This window comes from Ochotona curzoniae, unplaced genomic scaffold (assembly GCF_017591425.1).
Source record: "Ochotona curzoniae isolate NIBS_2020 unplaced genomic scaffold, NIBS_Ocur_1.0 scaffold_2453, whole genome shotgun sequence".
In the NCBI taxonomy this organism is placed as follows: Eukaryota; Metazoa; Chordata; class Mammalia; order Lagomorpha; family Ochotonidae; genus Ochotona; species Ochotona curzoniae.
In genome coordinates, this window is record NW_024467094.1 from 19,982,887 (window position 1) to 19,998,293 (window position 15,407).

The 15,407-nt window shown below is 44.7% G+C and overlaps 1 protein-coding gene across 7 annotated transcripts in view; it reads left to right on the forward strand.

Moving 5' to 3' along the window:
* Window positions 1-15,407, forward strand: part of BCAS3 (BCAS3 microtubule associated cell migration factor) — a 532,941-nt gene that overhangs the window by 1,523 nt on the left and 516,011 nt on the right. For all 7 annotated transcript variants that reach the window (XM_041000469.1, XM_041000472.1, XM_041000471.1 and 4 more), the window contains exon 3: window positions 8,858-8,912. In XM_041000469.1, the coding sequence (XP_040856403.1) occupies window positions 8,858-8,912 (55 nt within the window). The remainder of the gene's footprint in view (window positions 1-8,857; window positions 8,913-15,407) is intronic.

Below are 15,407 nucleotides of genomic sequence, written 5' to 3' on the forward strand. Positions count from 1 at the left end.
CTTTTGCAAGTCTTTGCAGTTTTGGCTTATAAAATGCACAGAATGAGTAAATAACATTGTCAATGCCAAATGAAAGGAATAATAGTGAGAGGGTGAAGTATTCAACGCATTTGTGAGGTGCTATACTAAACCCTGAGGAGTAATGCTTTCCAAAATATAAGTTGAACAAATGTGTAGGACATTAAATCAATTTAGTAGGTTCAGGACTAGGGTTTGCTTTTTAAAAATTATTATTATTATTTTAAAAAATTATTTATTTTTCATTATAAAGTCGTATATACAGAGAAGCGACAGAGAGAAAGATCTGCCGTCTGATGATTCACTTCCAAAGTGAGCACAACGGCTGGTGCTGTGCCGATCCAAAGCCAGGAGCCAGGAAGTTCCTCCAGGTCTCCCATGTGGGTGCAGGGTCCCAAGGGTTTGGGCCATCCTCGACTGCTTTCCCAGGCCACAGGCAGGGAGCTGGATGGGAGGTGTGCCCGCTGGGATTAGAACCAGTGCCCATATGGGATCCCGGCATGTTCATGGCGAGGACTTTAGCTGTTAGGCCGTGGTGCTGGGTCCTTGCCTTGAATTCTGTCAGGTTCTTCTATATGAGTGACAGAGTGCAAGCACATGGACCATCCTCTGCTGTCTTCTTTCTTTCTTTTTTTTTTTTTTTTTTTAAGATTTATTTACTTTTATTGCTAAGTCAGATATACAGAGAGGAAGATCTTCTGTTCGATGATTCACTTCCCAAGTGACCACAATGGCCAGTGCTTCACCGATCTGAAGTCAGGAGCCAGGAACCTCCTCCAGGTCTTCCAGGCGGGTGCAGGGTCCCAAGGCTTTGGGCCATCTTTGACTTTTCCCAGGCCACAAGCAGGAAGCTGGATGGGAAGTAGAACAGACAGGATTAAACCGGCACCCATATGGGATCCTGGTGTGTTCAAGGTGAGGACTTTAGTCGCTAGGCCACCGCACTGGGCCCCTCTGCTGTATTCCTACGTATACATATCAGCCGAGAGCTGGACTTAGACTTGTACAGGATGCTAGCATTACAGGTGGTAGCTTAACTCACTTTTTTACAATTTTGGCTCCAGAACTAAAGCTTTAAAAAGTGAAATAGAATACAAAATGTAGTTGGGAGTGAGTATGACTTTATTACATACACAGATATATTCACACATATTGTATGTTTCCAAGATGGTGATGTAAAATATGTCCTCTGCTGTTGGTCTCAGAGTTCTAAATGCAGTTCTGCAACTTAGATATTCTTTGTTGGAGAATTAGCTATACTTTATTGGACTTAATAGTCCAATGTGGTTTGAAGGTTTGAAATGATCAGAAAAGGTTTTATTAAGAATTTAACATTCAGTGTGCATCTTTAAACGGAAAATTGAATTCGGGCACTTCAGGTCAATTATACATTTTGGCAAAAGGAATATGGTGAGAAGCTACGGGAAAGGTGGGCTGCCTTTACAAATGCTCCTGAGGAGAATTGTACTATTTTGGCTCATTTTCTTAGTGATGTTTTCTGACATAGAGAAATACTGACTTCTCAGAGTCCAACATGTAACACGGAATGTTTCTTGTACAAATTAATTTTATTTGACTTGAAAGGCAGATTTTCAGAAAGAAAAGGAGAGAAAAGAAACAGGGATAGACAGAGATAGAGAGAAAGTCAGTTTGCTGGCTCACTCCCCAAATGCTGCAGGGGCTGCAGTTGGGACAGTCTAAAGCCAGGAAGGAGCCTGGAGTTTCTTCCAGGTCGCCTGTGTGAGGGCCTGAGAATTTGGGCCATCGTCTGCTGCTTTCCTTGGCATGCTAGTGGGGAGCTGAATTGGATGTAGAGCAACTGAGACTCAAGCCAGTGCCCATATGTGATGTCTGTGCCACAGTCTGAGGCTTAACCTGCTAAATGTGGTACCAGCTGTACAATGTGGTATTTAAAAAGAGGCTATTTTATGATAATATGTTTTTTTGCCTGCTAGATTTCCAAAACTATGTTTATTTTCTAACTGTGGATTATGGCAATGAATGAAATATATTAAGTGGTGAATTAGATCCTATTTTAATCTTCATTTTACTGATGAGGAAACCAAAGCAGAGAGAAATTTTTGTTGTACTTGATAGTAGCCAAGAAGGGGAGCTGGGATCAAAGCCAGGCAGCTTGTCTCTTACGTGTGGGCTGTTATGTGCTACTCTGTGCTGCCTTACCATACAGCATTCTTTATAGTTGTTTTTCTTTTTTTTTTTTTTGAGGATTTTTTAAAAAGTTACTTTGTGGGAGCTCAGCACAGAGGCCTCGTAGCTAAAGTCTTCAACTTGTATGTGTCCAGATCCCATATGGGTGCTGGTTCAAAGCCTGGCAGCCCCACTTCCCATGCTGCACCATGCTTGTGGCCTGGGAAATCAGTCGAGGAAAACCCAAGGTTTTGGGACCCTGCACCCACGTGGGAGGTCCTCAGGGGTTTCTGGGCTCTGGGCTCCTGGCTTCAGATCTTCCTCTCTGTCTCTCCTCCTCTCTGTGTATCTGCCTTTCCAATAAAAGTAAATACATCTTTCCTTAAAAAGTAACTTTCATTGGAAAGGCAGTTTTTCAGAGAGAAGGAGTTGTAAAAATCTTCCATCCGCTGATTCACTCCTCAAGTAGCCACAGTGGCTGGAGTTGAGCCAATCTGAAACCAGGAGCCAGGAGCTTTTACTGGGCATGGAGCTAGAAAGGAAGTGGAACAAATGGGATATTAACCTACACCTAAATGGGATCCTGGCACATGCAAGGCAAGGAGTTAGCTACTAGGTTGCCATGCCAGGTCCATAAGTTGCTTGTGTGTGTGTGCGCAATACTTAAGTTTAGTGGTTTATAAAAAAATCTCATTAACTCATTGTTCTTTTAGCAAATGATGTTTCTCATCTACTCCATGTCTAAGAGCTGGTGTGTTGATTTTCGAGATCAAAGAAAAATTTGAGAGATTTTTTCCTTCCTGAGATGCAGCTTATATTTTAGTGGATGAAATAGGAAATAAGTAAATAAGTAGCTACAGGTTGTGATCCATGCATTGTGTGCTGTGATGCAGAATAACAAGGGAGTGTGTATTTTCTTTTTAGATTTTTAACATTGTTTACATAGTTGAGAACACATCTCCATGTGGATCTCTGATTAGGGTGGGGGAGGTCAAAGTATGGAAGAAGGTGGGTGAAACAAATGTTTCAGTTTTTATTCCTGTGTCCAAAAGGAAGGAAGGGGAGGAGGCTACTGTTTACTGTAAATCTACATAAGCACCTGGGAATGGAGTGACAGTCCTTTGCTGATACCTTAAAGACCCCTATGTGAGGAAGAGTGTTCCAAGGGTGTTAGTTGAGTGGTTTTGATAGTTTTGAGGCATAATTGGCTTTGTTGTACCTGGTTTGAGAAAATCAAGGTTTAATGGCTGACCAAGTCCTTCTTAGTGTGCATCTATAGACCCAGGAATGTGATGTAAAGCTTGGCCAGGAGAGTGGTCCAACCTGTTCTGCTTTCCATTCCTTGATGAGGCACTTGACATCCTCTGTTGGCCTAGATGACTGGCTGTCACGGCCCCTATGTGCTTATGGGCGTGTTGTTCACCACATAGGCATCAGCAACTGAGGAGCTTTAGTACCAATATATACATTCCAAGGTTGGACCTTATGTGTTGTGATTTTCCCTGTGGCTGGGATTTGAGTCCAGCAATCTAGTTGGGGAGTCTCCCAAGAAACACTGCCTGGGATAACTTCAGACTTGACTTGTGTATGCCAGCCATTGCAAGCTCAGGTGTTGTCGGTTACTTGCACCAGGCAATCGACATATCAGTGGATGCATTTAAATGGTCAGTTCTGCACCCAACCCCTTCTCTCATGTGAACTTATATGTGCTGTGGCCTAGCCCATCCCAGCCCACTACAGATCGGGTCTTCATGCACCAACAAGGTGCTGTGACCACTACCCTGATAGTTCCCACTAGGCCCACCTCCAGCCCCAGTTTTTGTGTGCATTGGCATGTGTTGTGGCCTAGATGGGTCTGTCCTGCATCCTGTCTGGCTCTTTTGCATACCTGTGGGTGCTGCACCTTAGCTCAGCCTAACTAACCCCCAGATCTGGCCCACATAGATGCCAGTGGATGCTGCTGCCTTTACTAGCCTTGCCTGTCCCCAACCATGGCTCTCATGATCACCAGCAGGAACTGTAGCCCAGCAGGGTAGTGCCCACAGTTTCCTTGCTAGTCCTGTTCTCAGCCCTGGATCTTGTGTCTACCAGTAGGTACTGTAGTTCAGCCAGTCATAACTTGGCACACAATCATAGCATTTGGCAGCAGGTGCTGCAGCCTAACCTGGCTGAAATGTACTTATTCTGGCTCTCGTGTGCAGCATTGGGTCAGCATCCTAGCCCAGACTGGCCTGCTTCCAGACTGGCCCACTCCCATTCCCAGTTTTCACACTCACCAGTGTGAAAGATCTCCAAAGATCACTACCAGGTTTGTTTCCAGCCCTGAGTTTTGCAGATACTAGCAAATGCTGTGGCCCAGTCTAAGATGGTTCACCCCTCAATTTGCGTTTGCCAGCAGGTGCTACAGCCTGGCTCAGCCTGTCCCACTCCTATTCCTTGCTCCCACTGACAGATATAGCAGCCTAACCAAACCTAGTCCACTCTCAGCCCTCTTTGAACTAGCAGATGTTTTGATCCAACCCAACCTGGCCTGCACCGTGTTTTGGCTCTCAAACGTACCAGTGTATGCTGTGGGCTGGCCTAGCCCAGCTTGTCCCCAGATCCAGCTCACACATATGTTGATGGGTGCTGCTGCCATGACCAGCCTGGCCTGACCCCAGTTATGGTTCTTGTGCTCACCATTGGGAGCTACAGCCAGCAGGGAGTGCCCATAGTTCCCCTACCAAACCAACTCTCAGCCCTGGATCTTAATGCCTGCCAGCATATATTGTGGTACAGCCTGATGTGACTTGTACCTAGCTTTGGCATTTGGCAGGAGGTGCTGTGGCCTAACCTAGCTGGAACATATCCATTTTGGCTCTTGTGTATGCCGGTGGGTACAGTAGACTAACTCAGTCTTGGCTATCTCATCCCATCTCATGCTCATCAGGGGATGTAGCAGCCCAGCAGGAGAGTTCCTGAAGTTTCCATAGCAGGTCTGCCCCCAGGCCTAGGAGCATGCCTTTGATGGTCTGGGAAGCCCTCTCTGAGAAGTAGTATCTCCCAGAGATGTGAGAAAATGAAGGATGGATGAAGGAATCAAGCAGAAAGAATAAGTAAAAGATGAGCTTGTTATAGTATAAGACATTTTTCTGTTTTTCTTTTTTTTTTTTTAAAGAATTATTTATTTTTGTTTGAAAGGTAGACTTACAGAGATAGAGTTAGGGAGACAGAGGTAGATCTTTCATTGCTGATTCATTCCCCAAATGGCTCTTTTTTTTTTTTTTTTAAGATTTATTTTATTTTTATTGCAAAGTTAGATATACCAAGAGGAGGAGAGACAGAAAGATTTTCCATCCAATGATTCACTCCCCAAGTGACCACAACAGCCAGTACTGTGTCGATCTGAAGCCAGGAGCCGGAGGTCTTCCAGGTCTCCCACACGGGTGCAGGGTCCCAAAGCTTTGGGCTGTCCTCGACTGCCTTCCCAGGCCACAAGCAGGGAGCTGGATGGGAAGTGGAGCTGCCGGGATTAGAACTGGTGCCCATATGGAATCCTGGTGTGTTCAAGGTGAGGACTTTAGCCGCTAGGCCACCGCACCGGGCCCTCCCAAATGGCTCTTACTAGCCAGGGTTGGACAAAGCCAAAGTCAGGAGCTTTAAGCTTCCTCCAGGTCTCCCATGTGGGTATGGGGCTCGAGTATATGAGTCATCTTCTGCTCCTTTCCCAGATACATTAGCAGGTAGCTGGATTGGCAGTGAAGCAGTTGTGAATCATTGCCCATATGGGTTGCTGGTGAAATAGGTGACAGCTTACCATGCTAACATGGTAAACCAAAACATCAGCTGTTATAGTATGTGAATTGATGTTGTGTTGCATGTGACTGAAGAAGAGTAAGTTAAAGAAATAATGAAAAAGTGAGACTGGAGAGGTGGACCTAATTTTTTTAAAGGAAGGACTTATCAGATTTTGTATACCTAGGGTAAATCTTTTAGAAGATTTATCATTTCTTTGACAAGCAAAGGGTCAGGGTTGGAGAAAGACAGAGATCTTTTATCAATGTTTTACTCCCCAGATGGCTTCAATAGCTAAGGCTGGGTCAGTCCAAAGTCAAGAGCCAGAAGCTCCATCCACAGCTCCTGCATGGGTGGTAGGGGCCAACCACTTGAGCCTTCATCAGTAGACTTCCAAGGCAGACTCATAGGAAGCTGGATTGAATTCAGGGTTCAGAACTCAAATTAGCATTCCTGTCGGGGCTGCGGTCTAAGATTTAGGTGGCCCAATCTGTAAAGCCACAATGTTTATGCTGTTATTTTTTATAGGGTTTAGGATAAGTGATATTATATTCTTCAAGTGTAATTTCTAACTTTTCTCCTGAGATGAATTCAATTTAGTTTTTTGAAGAAACTGTTCTTCACTTGATATCCATACACTTCTTAATTAGTGTCATTAACTCTTCACCTTCATGTATTTTAAGATTTCTTGGGCCTTGCACGGTGGCCTAGTGGCTAAAGTCCTCGCCTTGAACATGCCGGGATCTCATATGGATACCGATTCTAATCTTGGCAGCCCCACTTTCCATCCAACTCCCTACTTGTGGCCTGGGAAAGCAGTCAAGCACAGCTCAAAGCCTTGGGACCCTGCATCCATGCGGGAGACCTGGAAGAGATCCTGGCTTCGGAACGGTGCAGCACCGGCCGTTGCGGTCTTTTGCAGGATGAATCATCGGACGAAAGATCTTCCTGTCTCTCCTCCTCTCAGTATATCTAACTTTGCAATAAAAATAAATAAATCTTTTTAAAAAAAGATTTCTTCATCCCATATCTGTACAAATAATTGTCAGAAATTTAATTAAATTTGGTAGTTTGGGGCATGAACCTATGATATGAAAGAGATCTCTCTCCATTTCTTTTCACTGTAACATTTGAATAAATAAATAGTTTTCAAATTTTAAAAAAGAAGTTAGAGAGTGAGCTTTCTTCTATTGTTTCATTCCCCAAATGCCCACATTGGCTGGCAAGGGGAGGCGCCTAGGCGAAGCTGGGAGTATGAGGCTGAAATCAGTCTCCTTCATGGATGATAGGAACTTAGTCAAGTGGTAACCTCTGCTTTGTGAGGGTCTGCATGAGCTTGAAGTCAAATCCTAGCGCTCCAGTGTGGCATAGGACTTCTTAAGCAGCTTTTTTCCCCCTAAGATTTGTTTTATTTTTATTGGAAAGTCTGATATACAGAAAGGAGATACAGAGAGAAAGATCTTTTGTCCGCTGATTCACTCCCCAAGTTGCCACAATAGCCAAAGCTGAGTCAGTCTGAAGGCAGGAGCCAGAGTTTTCTTCCTCCAGGTCTCCCACATGGGTACAGGGTCCCAAGGCTCTGGCCTGTTCTTGACTGCTTTCCCAGGTTATAAGTAGGGAGCTGGATGAGAAGCATGGCTGCTGGAATTAGAACCAGGGCTCATATGGGATCCCAGTATGTGCAAGGCGAGGACTTTAGCCGCTAGGCCAGGGTACCATCAGGCCCTTAAACAGCTTCCTAACTGCTGAAGTATAAATTCTTATCTCCTGAGTACTTTCTAAAACTTTTTAAAAGATTTATTTATTTGAAAGACATGGTGACATGGATAGAGCTAAAGATTTTCTGTCTATTGTTTTGTTTCCCAAATGGCAACAATGGCTAGGGATGGGCCAGGAGCCAAGAACTCCATCAGTCTGCCACATGGGTGACAGGCACTCAAGTACCTGGGCCATCGTGCTCTGCCTTTTCAGGTGTGTTTATTCACTGGAAGGTAGATTGGAAGTGGAGAAGCAAGGACTCCTAACAGGCACTTTAGTATGGGTTGTGGGCATCCCATGCAGTGGCTTGCTTTGCTGTGCCAGAAGTCCCACCCCTAATAACTTGTTCTGGTGTCTGCATCTGCAGCAAATTGTGGGCTGATTTTTCATACAGGTAAGAGACTAGGCTAAGAAACAATTTAAAGAGAATATCTGTAAATACTGAGTCACCAGCAACAATGTTTCTTATTCTAGTTAGGACATTCTTCTGCCCTGACTCAGGAGGAAGGTACTGCTTTAGACAGGTCTTCTGTCATTTCCTTCCAGTTCAAGGTAGACAATACCTATGTCAAATTGGGAGAGCATGACTCTTTTTTTTTTTTAAAGTTTATTTATTTTTATTACAAAGTGAGATATATAGAGAGGAGGAGAGACAGAGAGGAAGATTTTCCGTCCGATGATTCACTCCCCAAGTGACTGCAACAACTGGTGCTGCACCATTCCGAAGCCAGGAACCAGGAGCCTCTTCCGGGTCTCCCACATGGGTGCAGGGTCCCAAGGGTTTGGGCTGTCCTCGACTGCTTTCCTAGACCACAAGCAGGGAGCTGGATGGGAAGTGGAGCTGCTGGGATTAGAAACGGCGCCCATATGGGATCCCGGCATGTTCAAGGTGAGGACTTTAGCCAATAGGCCACACCGCTGGCCCAAGAGCATGGCTTTTTAAAAAGATACAATGTTTAAAATAATTTGCAAGCTCTTTTATATTAAATGATAAGTGCAGAGACTCATGAAACCTCTATCTATATAGCAGATAATTGGGTAATAAGAACAATTTTCCACCTTTGTTGTAATGTTATGAATAACTGTCAGGTCTTGAAAACAGAGCTTTTCCAAAGTCTGAATTTTCATGACTGATTTTGTCATTTTCACTTTTGTCCAGTGAGCAGTCCTACATGGAGAGTGTTGTGAATTTTCTACAGGATGTTGTGCCACAGGTGAGTTTCCATGTTTGATTACAGAGTGGTTTTAGCTTTGGTCAAAGGAACTCTTAATAATCTGGATTTTAAACTGGATACTAATGTCAGAGCAACTTGAGAAAGGCGTTTGATGTTTTGGCATCCCGAGCAATGAGAGGGTGGAATTTGTTATTGTGTAAGATGTGCCTAAGTTTTTGGCTTAACGGTGATGACAGTATTATTATGTCTGTACATTTGTTCTCCTCAAGGGAATCAAGGTGAGATGTTAGCTCAAATTTGTGGGACTTGTAGTCCTATGTTTGCATCCTGTATCAAATCCTTCTATTGTCTGTATTAAATATTACCTGTCAGAGGTGAGAAAAACCATTTATACTCTGATTATTGACATGAACTGCATAATTACACTTCTGCACAAATATCTTTTTTCAGTTTTTTATATCAAAAAGAATGTACCTTATTACTCTTATAAGAGGTTTTTTTTTTTTTTAAAGATTTATTTTTATTATTTTGTTATTGGAAAGGCGGATGTACAGAGAGGAGAGACAGAGAGGAAGATCTTCCATCCGATGATTCACTCCCCAAGTGAGCGCAACGGGTCGATACTACGCCGATCCGAAGCCAGGAGCCTCTTCCGGGTCTCCCACGCGGGTGCAGGTTCCCAAAGCTTTGGGCCGTCCTCTGCTGCTTTCCCAGGCCACAAGCAGGGAGCTGGAAGGGAAGCGGGGCTGCCGGGATTAGAACCGGCGCCCATATGGGATCCCGGGCGTGCAAGGCGAGGACCTTTAACCACTTGCGCCACCGCGCCGGGCCCAAGAGGTTTTTTTTTAATATTACTGTTTTATTTATTTGAAAGGCAGAGTTACAGAGGGAAAGGGAGATGGAGAGAGAGAAGATGGGAGAGATCTTCCATCTGCTTATTTGCTTAAACTCCATCCCGATTTCCCACATGGTACAAGGGCCCAATACCGTGTCCATCTTCCACTGATTTCCCAGGTACATTGTCAGGGAACTGGATTGAAGTGAAGCAGCCAGAACTCAGCTCGTATGGGATGCTGGCATTGTAGTTTGCCACTTAACCTGCTGTGCCACAGTGCTGGTCCTAACTTACAAGAGATGAAAACAGGGAGATCTTCCATCCACTAGTTCACCCTCCAGGTAGTCCACAAAATCCAGGGTGGAGCCAGGCCTGGAATCCAGGAGCCAGGAACTTCATCTAGGTGCTCCATGTTGGTGCAGGGGTCCAAGAACTTAGGCCATCATCCGTTGCTTTCTCAGGCACATTAGTAGGTAGCTGAATTGGAAGTGAAGTAGGCAGGAATTGAACTGGTTTGCCTGACAGATAGACAGAAACATCTAGAGATGTTGAGGTATCTTCCATTCACTGGTGCAATTTCTGCGCGCCTATAACAGATGGGGCTGGATCAGGCCAGAGCCAGGGTGTTGGAACTCAGGTTCTTGAGTCTTCACTTGATGCCTCTCAGGGTGCCCAGTGGCAGGAAGGAAGCTGGAATCAGAAGCACAGTCAGAACTGGAACCCAGTTCTGATGCAGCATCTGGCTGTCTCAAGAAAGCTGTCTCTGTGTAGCCAAATAGTTGCTTGGCAAAGAAATTACAATTTAACATTTTGTGCATTAGGTTTAAGTACTTTAGAAAGTGCAACATTGATAGTAGATTAGGCTTTGCATTCAGCTCTCTTGGGAGTTGAATCTTTCTAAAAACAATGTCTCTATGCCTAAAATAACATTAATTATTGTAGATTTGAGGCCTAAAGGATGTCGTATGTATATATCATAAGATAAAGCATATTTCAAGTTGTCTGGCTCAGAGGGAGTCTGATGAGACTAGAAATCCTGGGGCAGAGGAGGATTTATATCTGGCCCTCAGTTTTGAAATAATCAGAGGAACTGAAATGTTATTGTTTCTAATTACAATGGTAAGATATAGTCACTTAAAGTTACTTATTTGAAGGGCAGTTAGAGAGGTAGTCACTTTAGGAGCAACTGACTATGCTTTCGTTGGGAAACCAGTAACAGAAGTAATTTTGTCTCACTAGACATTTTGTTTTTGATTAATTGGATAAAAATAGGATTTTCTGACATTTTCTCCATGCATTGGATACAGAATTGCACATTAGTATTTTGTGATCAGCCTTTGTAAAAATGATATTTTCTACTGCTATTATGTTTGAGTCCTGCTCTGTTTCTGGAATCATCATTCCCAGGACCTAGGAATTACTCTGTTGCTCTTCACATATCCTCCTAGAGAGAGAATGAGTTGTTGTACTACATAGCAACTTCTTTATTTATCACCTATTGTATTAATTCTGTTTGGGTTCAGCTGATAGCACTGGAAGACTCTTAGAAAGCCCATAGTCATGCTCTGTGGTCTAAGAATTCCACTTAATGAACATCTATTTAAAAAGCTGAATGAACTGTTAAAGAGCGTTTTATTTTAGTATGTGTAAAATTTGCAGTTTTCATGTAAAAAATTGTGGCTATAAAAAATGTCAGTTGGGCCCGGCGCGGTGGCGCAAGTGGTTAAGTCCTCGCCTTGCACGCCCGGGATCCCATATGGGCGCCGGTTCTAATCCCGGCAGCCCCGCTTCCCTTCCAGCTCCCTGCCTGTGGCCCGGGAAAGCAGTCGAGGACGGCCCAAAAGCTTTGGGACCCTGCACCCGCGTGGGAGACCCAGAAGAGGCTCCTGGCTTCGGATCGGCACAGTATCGACCCGTTGCGCTCACTTGGGGAGTGAATCATCGGACGGAAGATCTTCCTCTCTGTCTCTCCTCTCTGTATATCCGCCTTTCCAATAAAAAATAATAAAAATAAATCTTAAAAAAAAAAAAAATGTCAGTTATACTTAAGCATGTGGTGATGTCATTGTCCCCAGAGAACAATGTAGTGTAATTCAAAGTTATACTCCTGGGCCCAGCACAGTAGTCTAGCAGCTAAAGTCCTTACCTTGCGTGCACTGGGATTTCATATGGGTGCCAGTTCTAATCCCAGCAGCTCTGCTTTCCATCCAACTTCCTGCCTGTGGTCTGGGAAAGCAGTGGAGAATGTTCCAAGGCCTTGGGACCCTGCACCCGCGTGTTATACCCTGAAGAGGCTTCTGGCTCCTGGCATCGATTGGCTAAGCTATGGCCATTGTGGCTGCTTGGGGAATGGATCATTGGATGGAAGATCTTCCTCTCTGTCTCTCTTCCTCTCTATGCATTTGCCTTTCCAATAAAAATATATATGCCTGATAGTAGCACATGATTGAAGTTACTTTTTTTATGCTTGTTTTCTTTTTTCTGTTAAGATTTATTTATTTATTTTTTATTGCGAAGTCAGATATACAGAGAGGAGGAGAGACAGAGAGGAAGATCTTCTGTCCGATGACTCATTCCCCAAGTGACTGCAATGGCCAGTGCTGCGCCGATCTGAAGCCTGGAGCCAGGAACTTCTTTCCGGTTCTCCCACGTGGGTGCAGGGTCCCAAGGCTTTGGGCCATCCTCCACTGCTTCCCAGGCCACAAGCAGGGAGCTGGATGGGAAGAGGGCTGCCGGGATTAGAACCGATGCCCATATGGGATCCTGGCGTGTTTAAGGCGAGGACTTTAGCTGTTAGGCTATGGTACCGGGCCCTCTGTTTGTTTTAAGACGTATTTATTTTCATTATTTTTCATTTCAAAGTCAGATATACAGAGAGGAGAAGAGATAGAGAGGAAGATCTTCTGTCCGATGATTCACTCCCTAAGTGACCACAGCGGCTGATGCCGCACTGATCTGAAGTCAAGAATCAGGAACCTCTTCCAGGTCTCACACGTGGGTGCAGGGTCCCAAAGCTTTGGGCCGTCCTCAACTGCCTTCCCAGGCCACAAGCAGGGAGCTGGATGGGAAGTGGAGCTGCCGGGATTAGAACCGGCACCCATATGGGATCCCGGCGTGTTCAAGGTGAGGACTTTAGCTGCTAGGCCACGCTGCCGGGCCCAAGACGTATTTATTTTTATTGGAAAGGCAGACTTAAATAAGAGGAGAAACAGATCTGCCATCTGCTGGTTCACTCCCCTAAGGGCCACAAGAGCCAGTGCTGGGCCAGTCTACAAACAGGAGCTAGGAGCCAGAAGCTTCTTCTGGAATTCCCTTGAGGGTTCATAGGCCCAAGGCCTTGGGCCATTGTCTGTTACTTTCTTAGGCTATAAACAGGAAGTTATGTCAGAGTTGGAGCAGCCAGGACATGAACCAGCATCATATGGGATGCCGGCGCTTTCAGACAGAAGATTAACTGTAATGCTGACCCCTAGAATTTGCTTTTTTTTGTCTTTTTTTAAACAGTAAAATATAAATTAGGAGCTGCAGAGAAAGATGCCTATAGTCTTTGTAGCCATTTCTGGAAGTAACAGTGTTTATGACTGTGTATTTGTGTGTTAAGAAGCTGGATTAGGTATAAAAGACGTAAGTCTTGTCAGTAATGGGAAATGAATTGGGACCCGGCACTGTGGCCTAGTGGCTAATGTCCTCACCTTGCACATGACAGGATCCCATATGGGCACCGGTTCTAATACTGGCAGCCCCGCTTCCCAACCAGCTCCCTGCTTGTGGCCTGGGAAGGCAGTCGAGGACAGCCCAAAGCCTTGGGACCCTGCATCCATGTGGGAGACCCAGAAGAGCTCCTAGCTCCTGGCTTTGGATGGGCTCAGTTCTGGCCATTGTGGTCACTTGAGGAGTGAATCATTGGATGGAAGATCTTCCTCTCTGTCTCTCCTCCTCTGTGTATATCTGACTTTGCAGTAAAAATAAATAAAACTTAAAAAAAAAAAGAATTTTGAATCTGATCTAGAAGGCTAGATCCAATGGCAAGGTGGGGTTATAATCAGTGCTGAGGTAAGCACAAATTCGTGTGGCAGTGCATGGTCCTCCATAAAACAGCATGTGGGACCCAGCAGAGTGCCCTATCTGCTTAAATCCTTGCCTTGAATATGCCAGGATCCCATATGGGCGCCGGTTCTAATCCTGGCAGCTCCACTTCCCATCCAGCTTGTGGCCTGAAGAAGCAGTGGAGGACGGCCCAAAGCTTTGGGACCCTGCATGCACGTGTGGGAGACCTGGAAGAGGTTCTGGGGTCCTGGCTTCGGGTCGGCATAGCATCAGCCGTTGTGGTCACTTGGGGAGTGAATCATTGGACAGGGCTCTTTCCCTCTGTCTCTCCTCCTCTCTGAATATCTGACTTTGAAATAAAAATAAAATGTTTTTTTTTAAAGATTTATTTATTTATTGGAAAGTCAGATATACAGAGAGGAGGAGAGACAGAGAGGAAGCTCTTCGGTCCGATGATTCACTCCCCTAGTGAGCGCAATGGCTGATGCTATGCCGATCACAAGCCAGTATCAGGAGCTTCTTCCGGGTCTCCCACGCAGGTGCAGGGTCCCAAGGCTTTGGGCCGTCGTTGACTGCTTTCCCAGGCCACAAGCAGGGAGCTGGAAGGGAAGTGGAGCTGCCAGGATTAGTACCGGCGCCCATATGGAATCCCGGTGTGTTCAAGGCGAGGACGTTAGCTGCTAGGCCATGCTGCCGGGCCCTAAAAATAAAATCTTAAAAGAAAAATAAGACCGCATGTGAGGACCCTGTGGTCTGTGGATAAGAGTGTCTCATTGAGAATAAAGCATGTGAATGGAGGAAAAGTGGATCATAACTTGAGAGAATGATGCCCAGTACTGATTTTTGAGCAATCCTATAGGAATGTATGCCAGAGGCGATTCTCATGTTCCTAGTCAGCGTCACAATTTGTTCAAAACTTCTTGCCAAAAGAGCACAGAATTTACTAAGAAGCAAGGTAAATAAAGTGACAAAGGAAAAAGCCTGGTTAGTGGAAGCCTTTTACCAACTATGGGGAAGGCAAGAGTTTCAGTGATGCTGGTGCATGGAGGGTTCCCTTTGATGCCAGCTGTTCCGCCTGGAACATCGAAGCAGAGCCTCTGGGAGAAGATGCACCACAGTAGAGATAATGTTGAATGATGCTGTGCCTGGGAAAGAGTGAAAATAAGTCTGCTCCCTTGTCAATAGTTTTAGACCTGTTCCTGAATTACCATATTGAAGGAAAGCCTGCCAGGAGAAAGAAATTGTCCTAAATGTGGTATGGTATTCCAGATTAAATCTTGGAGCAGAGATTTGACAGTAGCAGACAAACTTGTGAAATCTAAAAGTTAGAGTCAATTGATTTTGGTGCCTAATATTAGTTTCATAGTTCTGACAGATGAATTGTGGCCAGGCAAGATTTGATGACATAATTGAGGTTAGGATGAGCTGGTTGAGGAGAAATATAAGTTCTCATCTCTGTGTTTACTAACTTAAAATTATTCAATGAAGTGCAAATTTCCTTTTCTCGATGTCCTACACAAACACAGTGTTTTTTTTTTTTTTTTTTTAAACCAAGATAATTGGAGTTGGTGCTGTGGTATATCAAACAAAACCTCTGCCTGTGGTGCCAGCTTCCCAAAAGGACACCAGTTTGAACCCACTGTTCTGCTTCT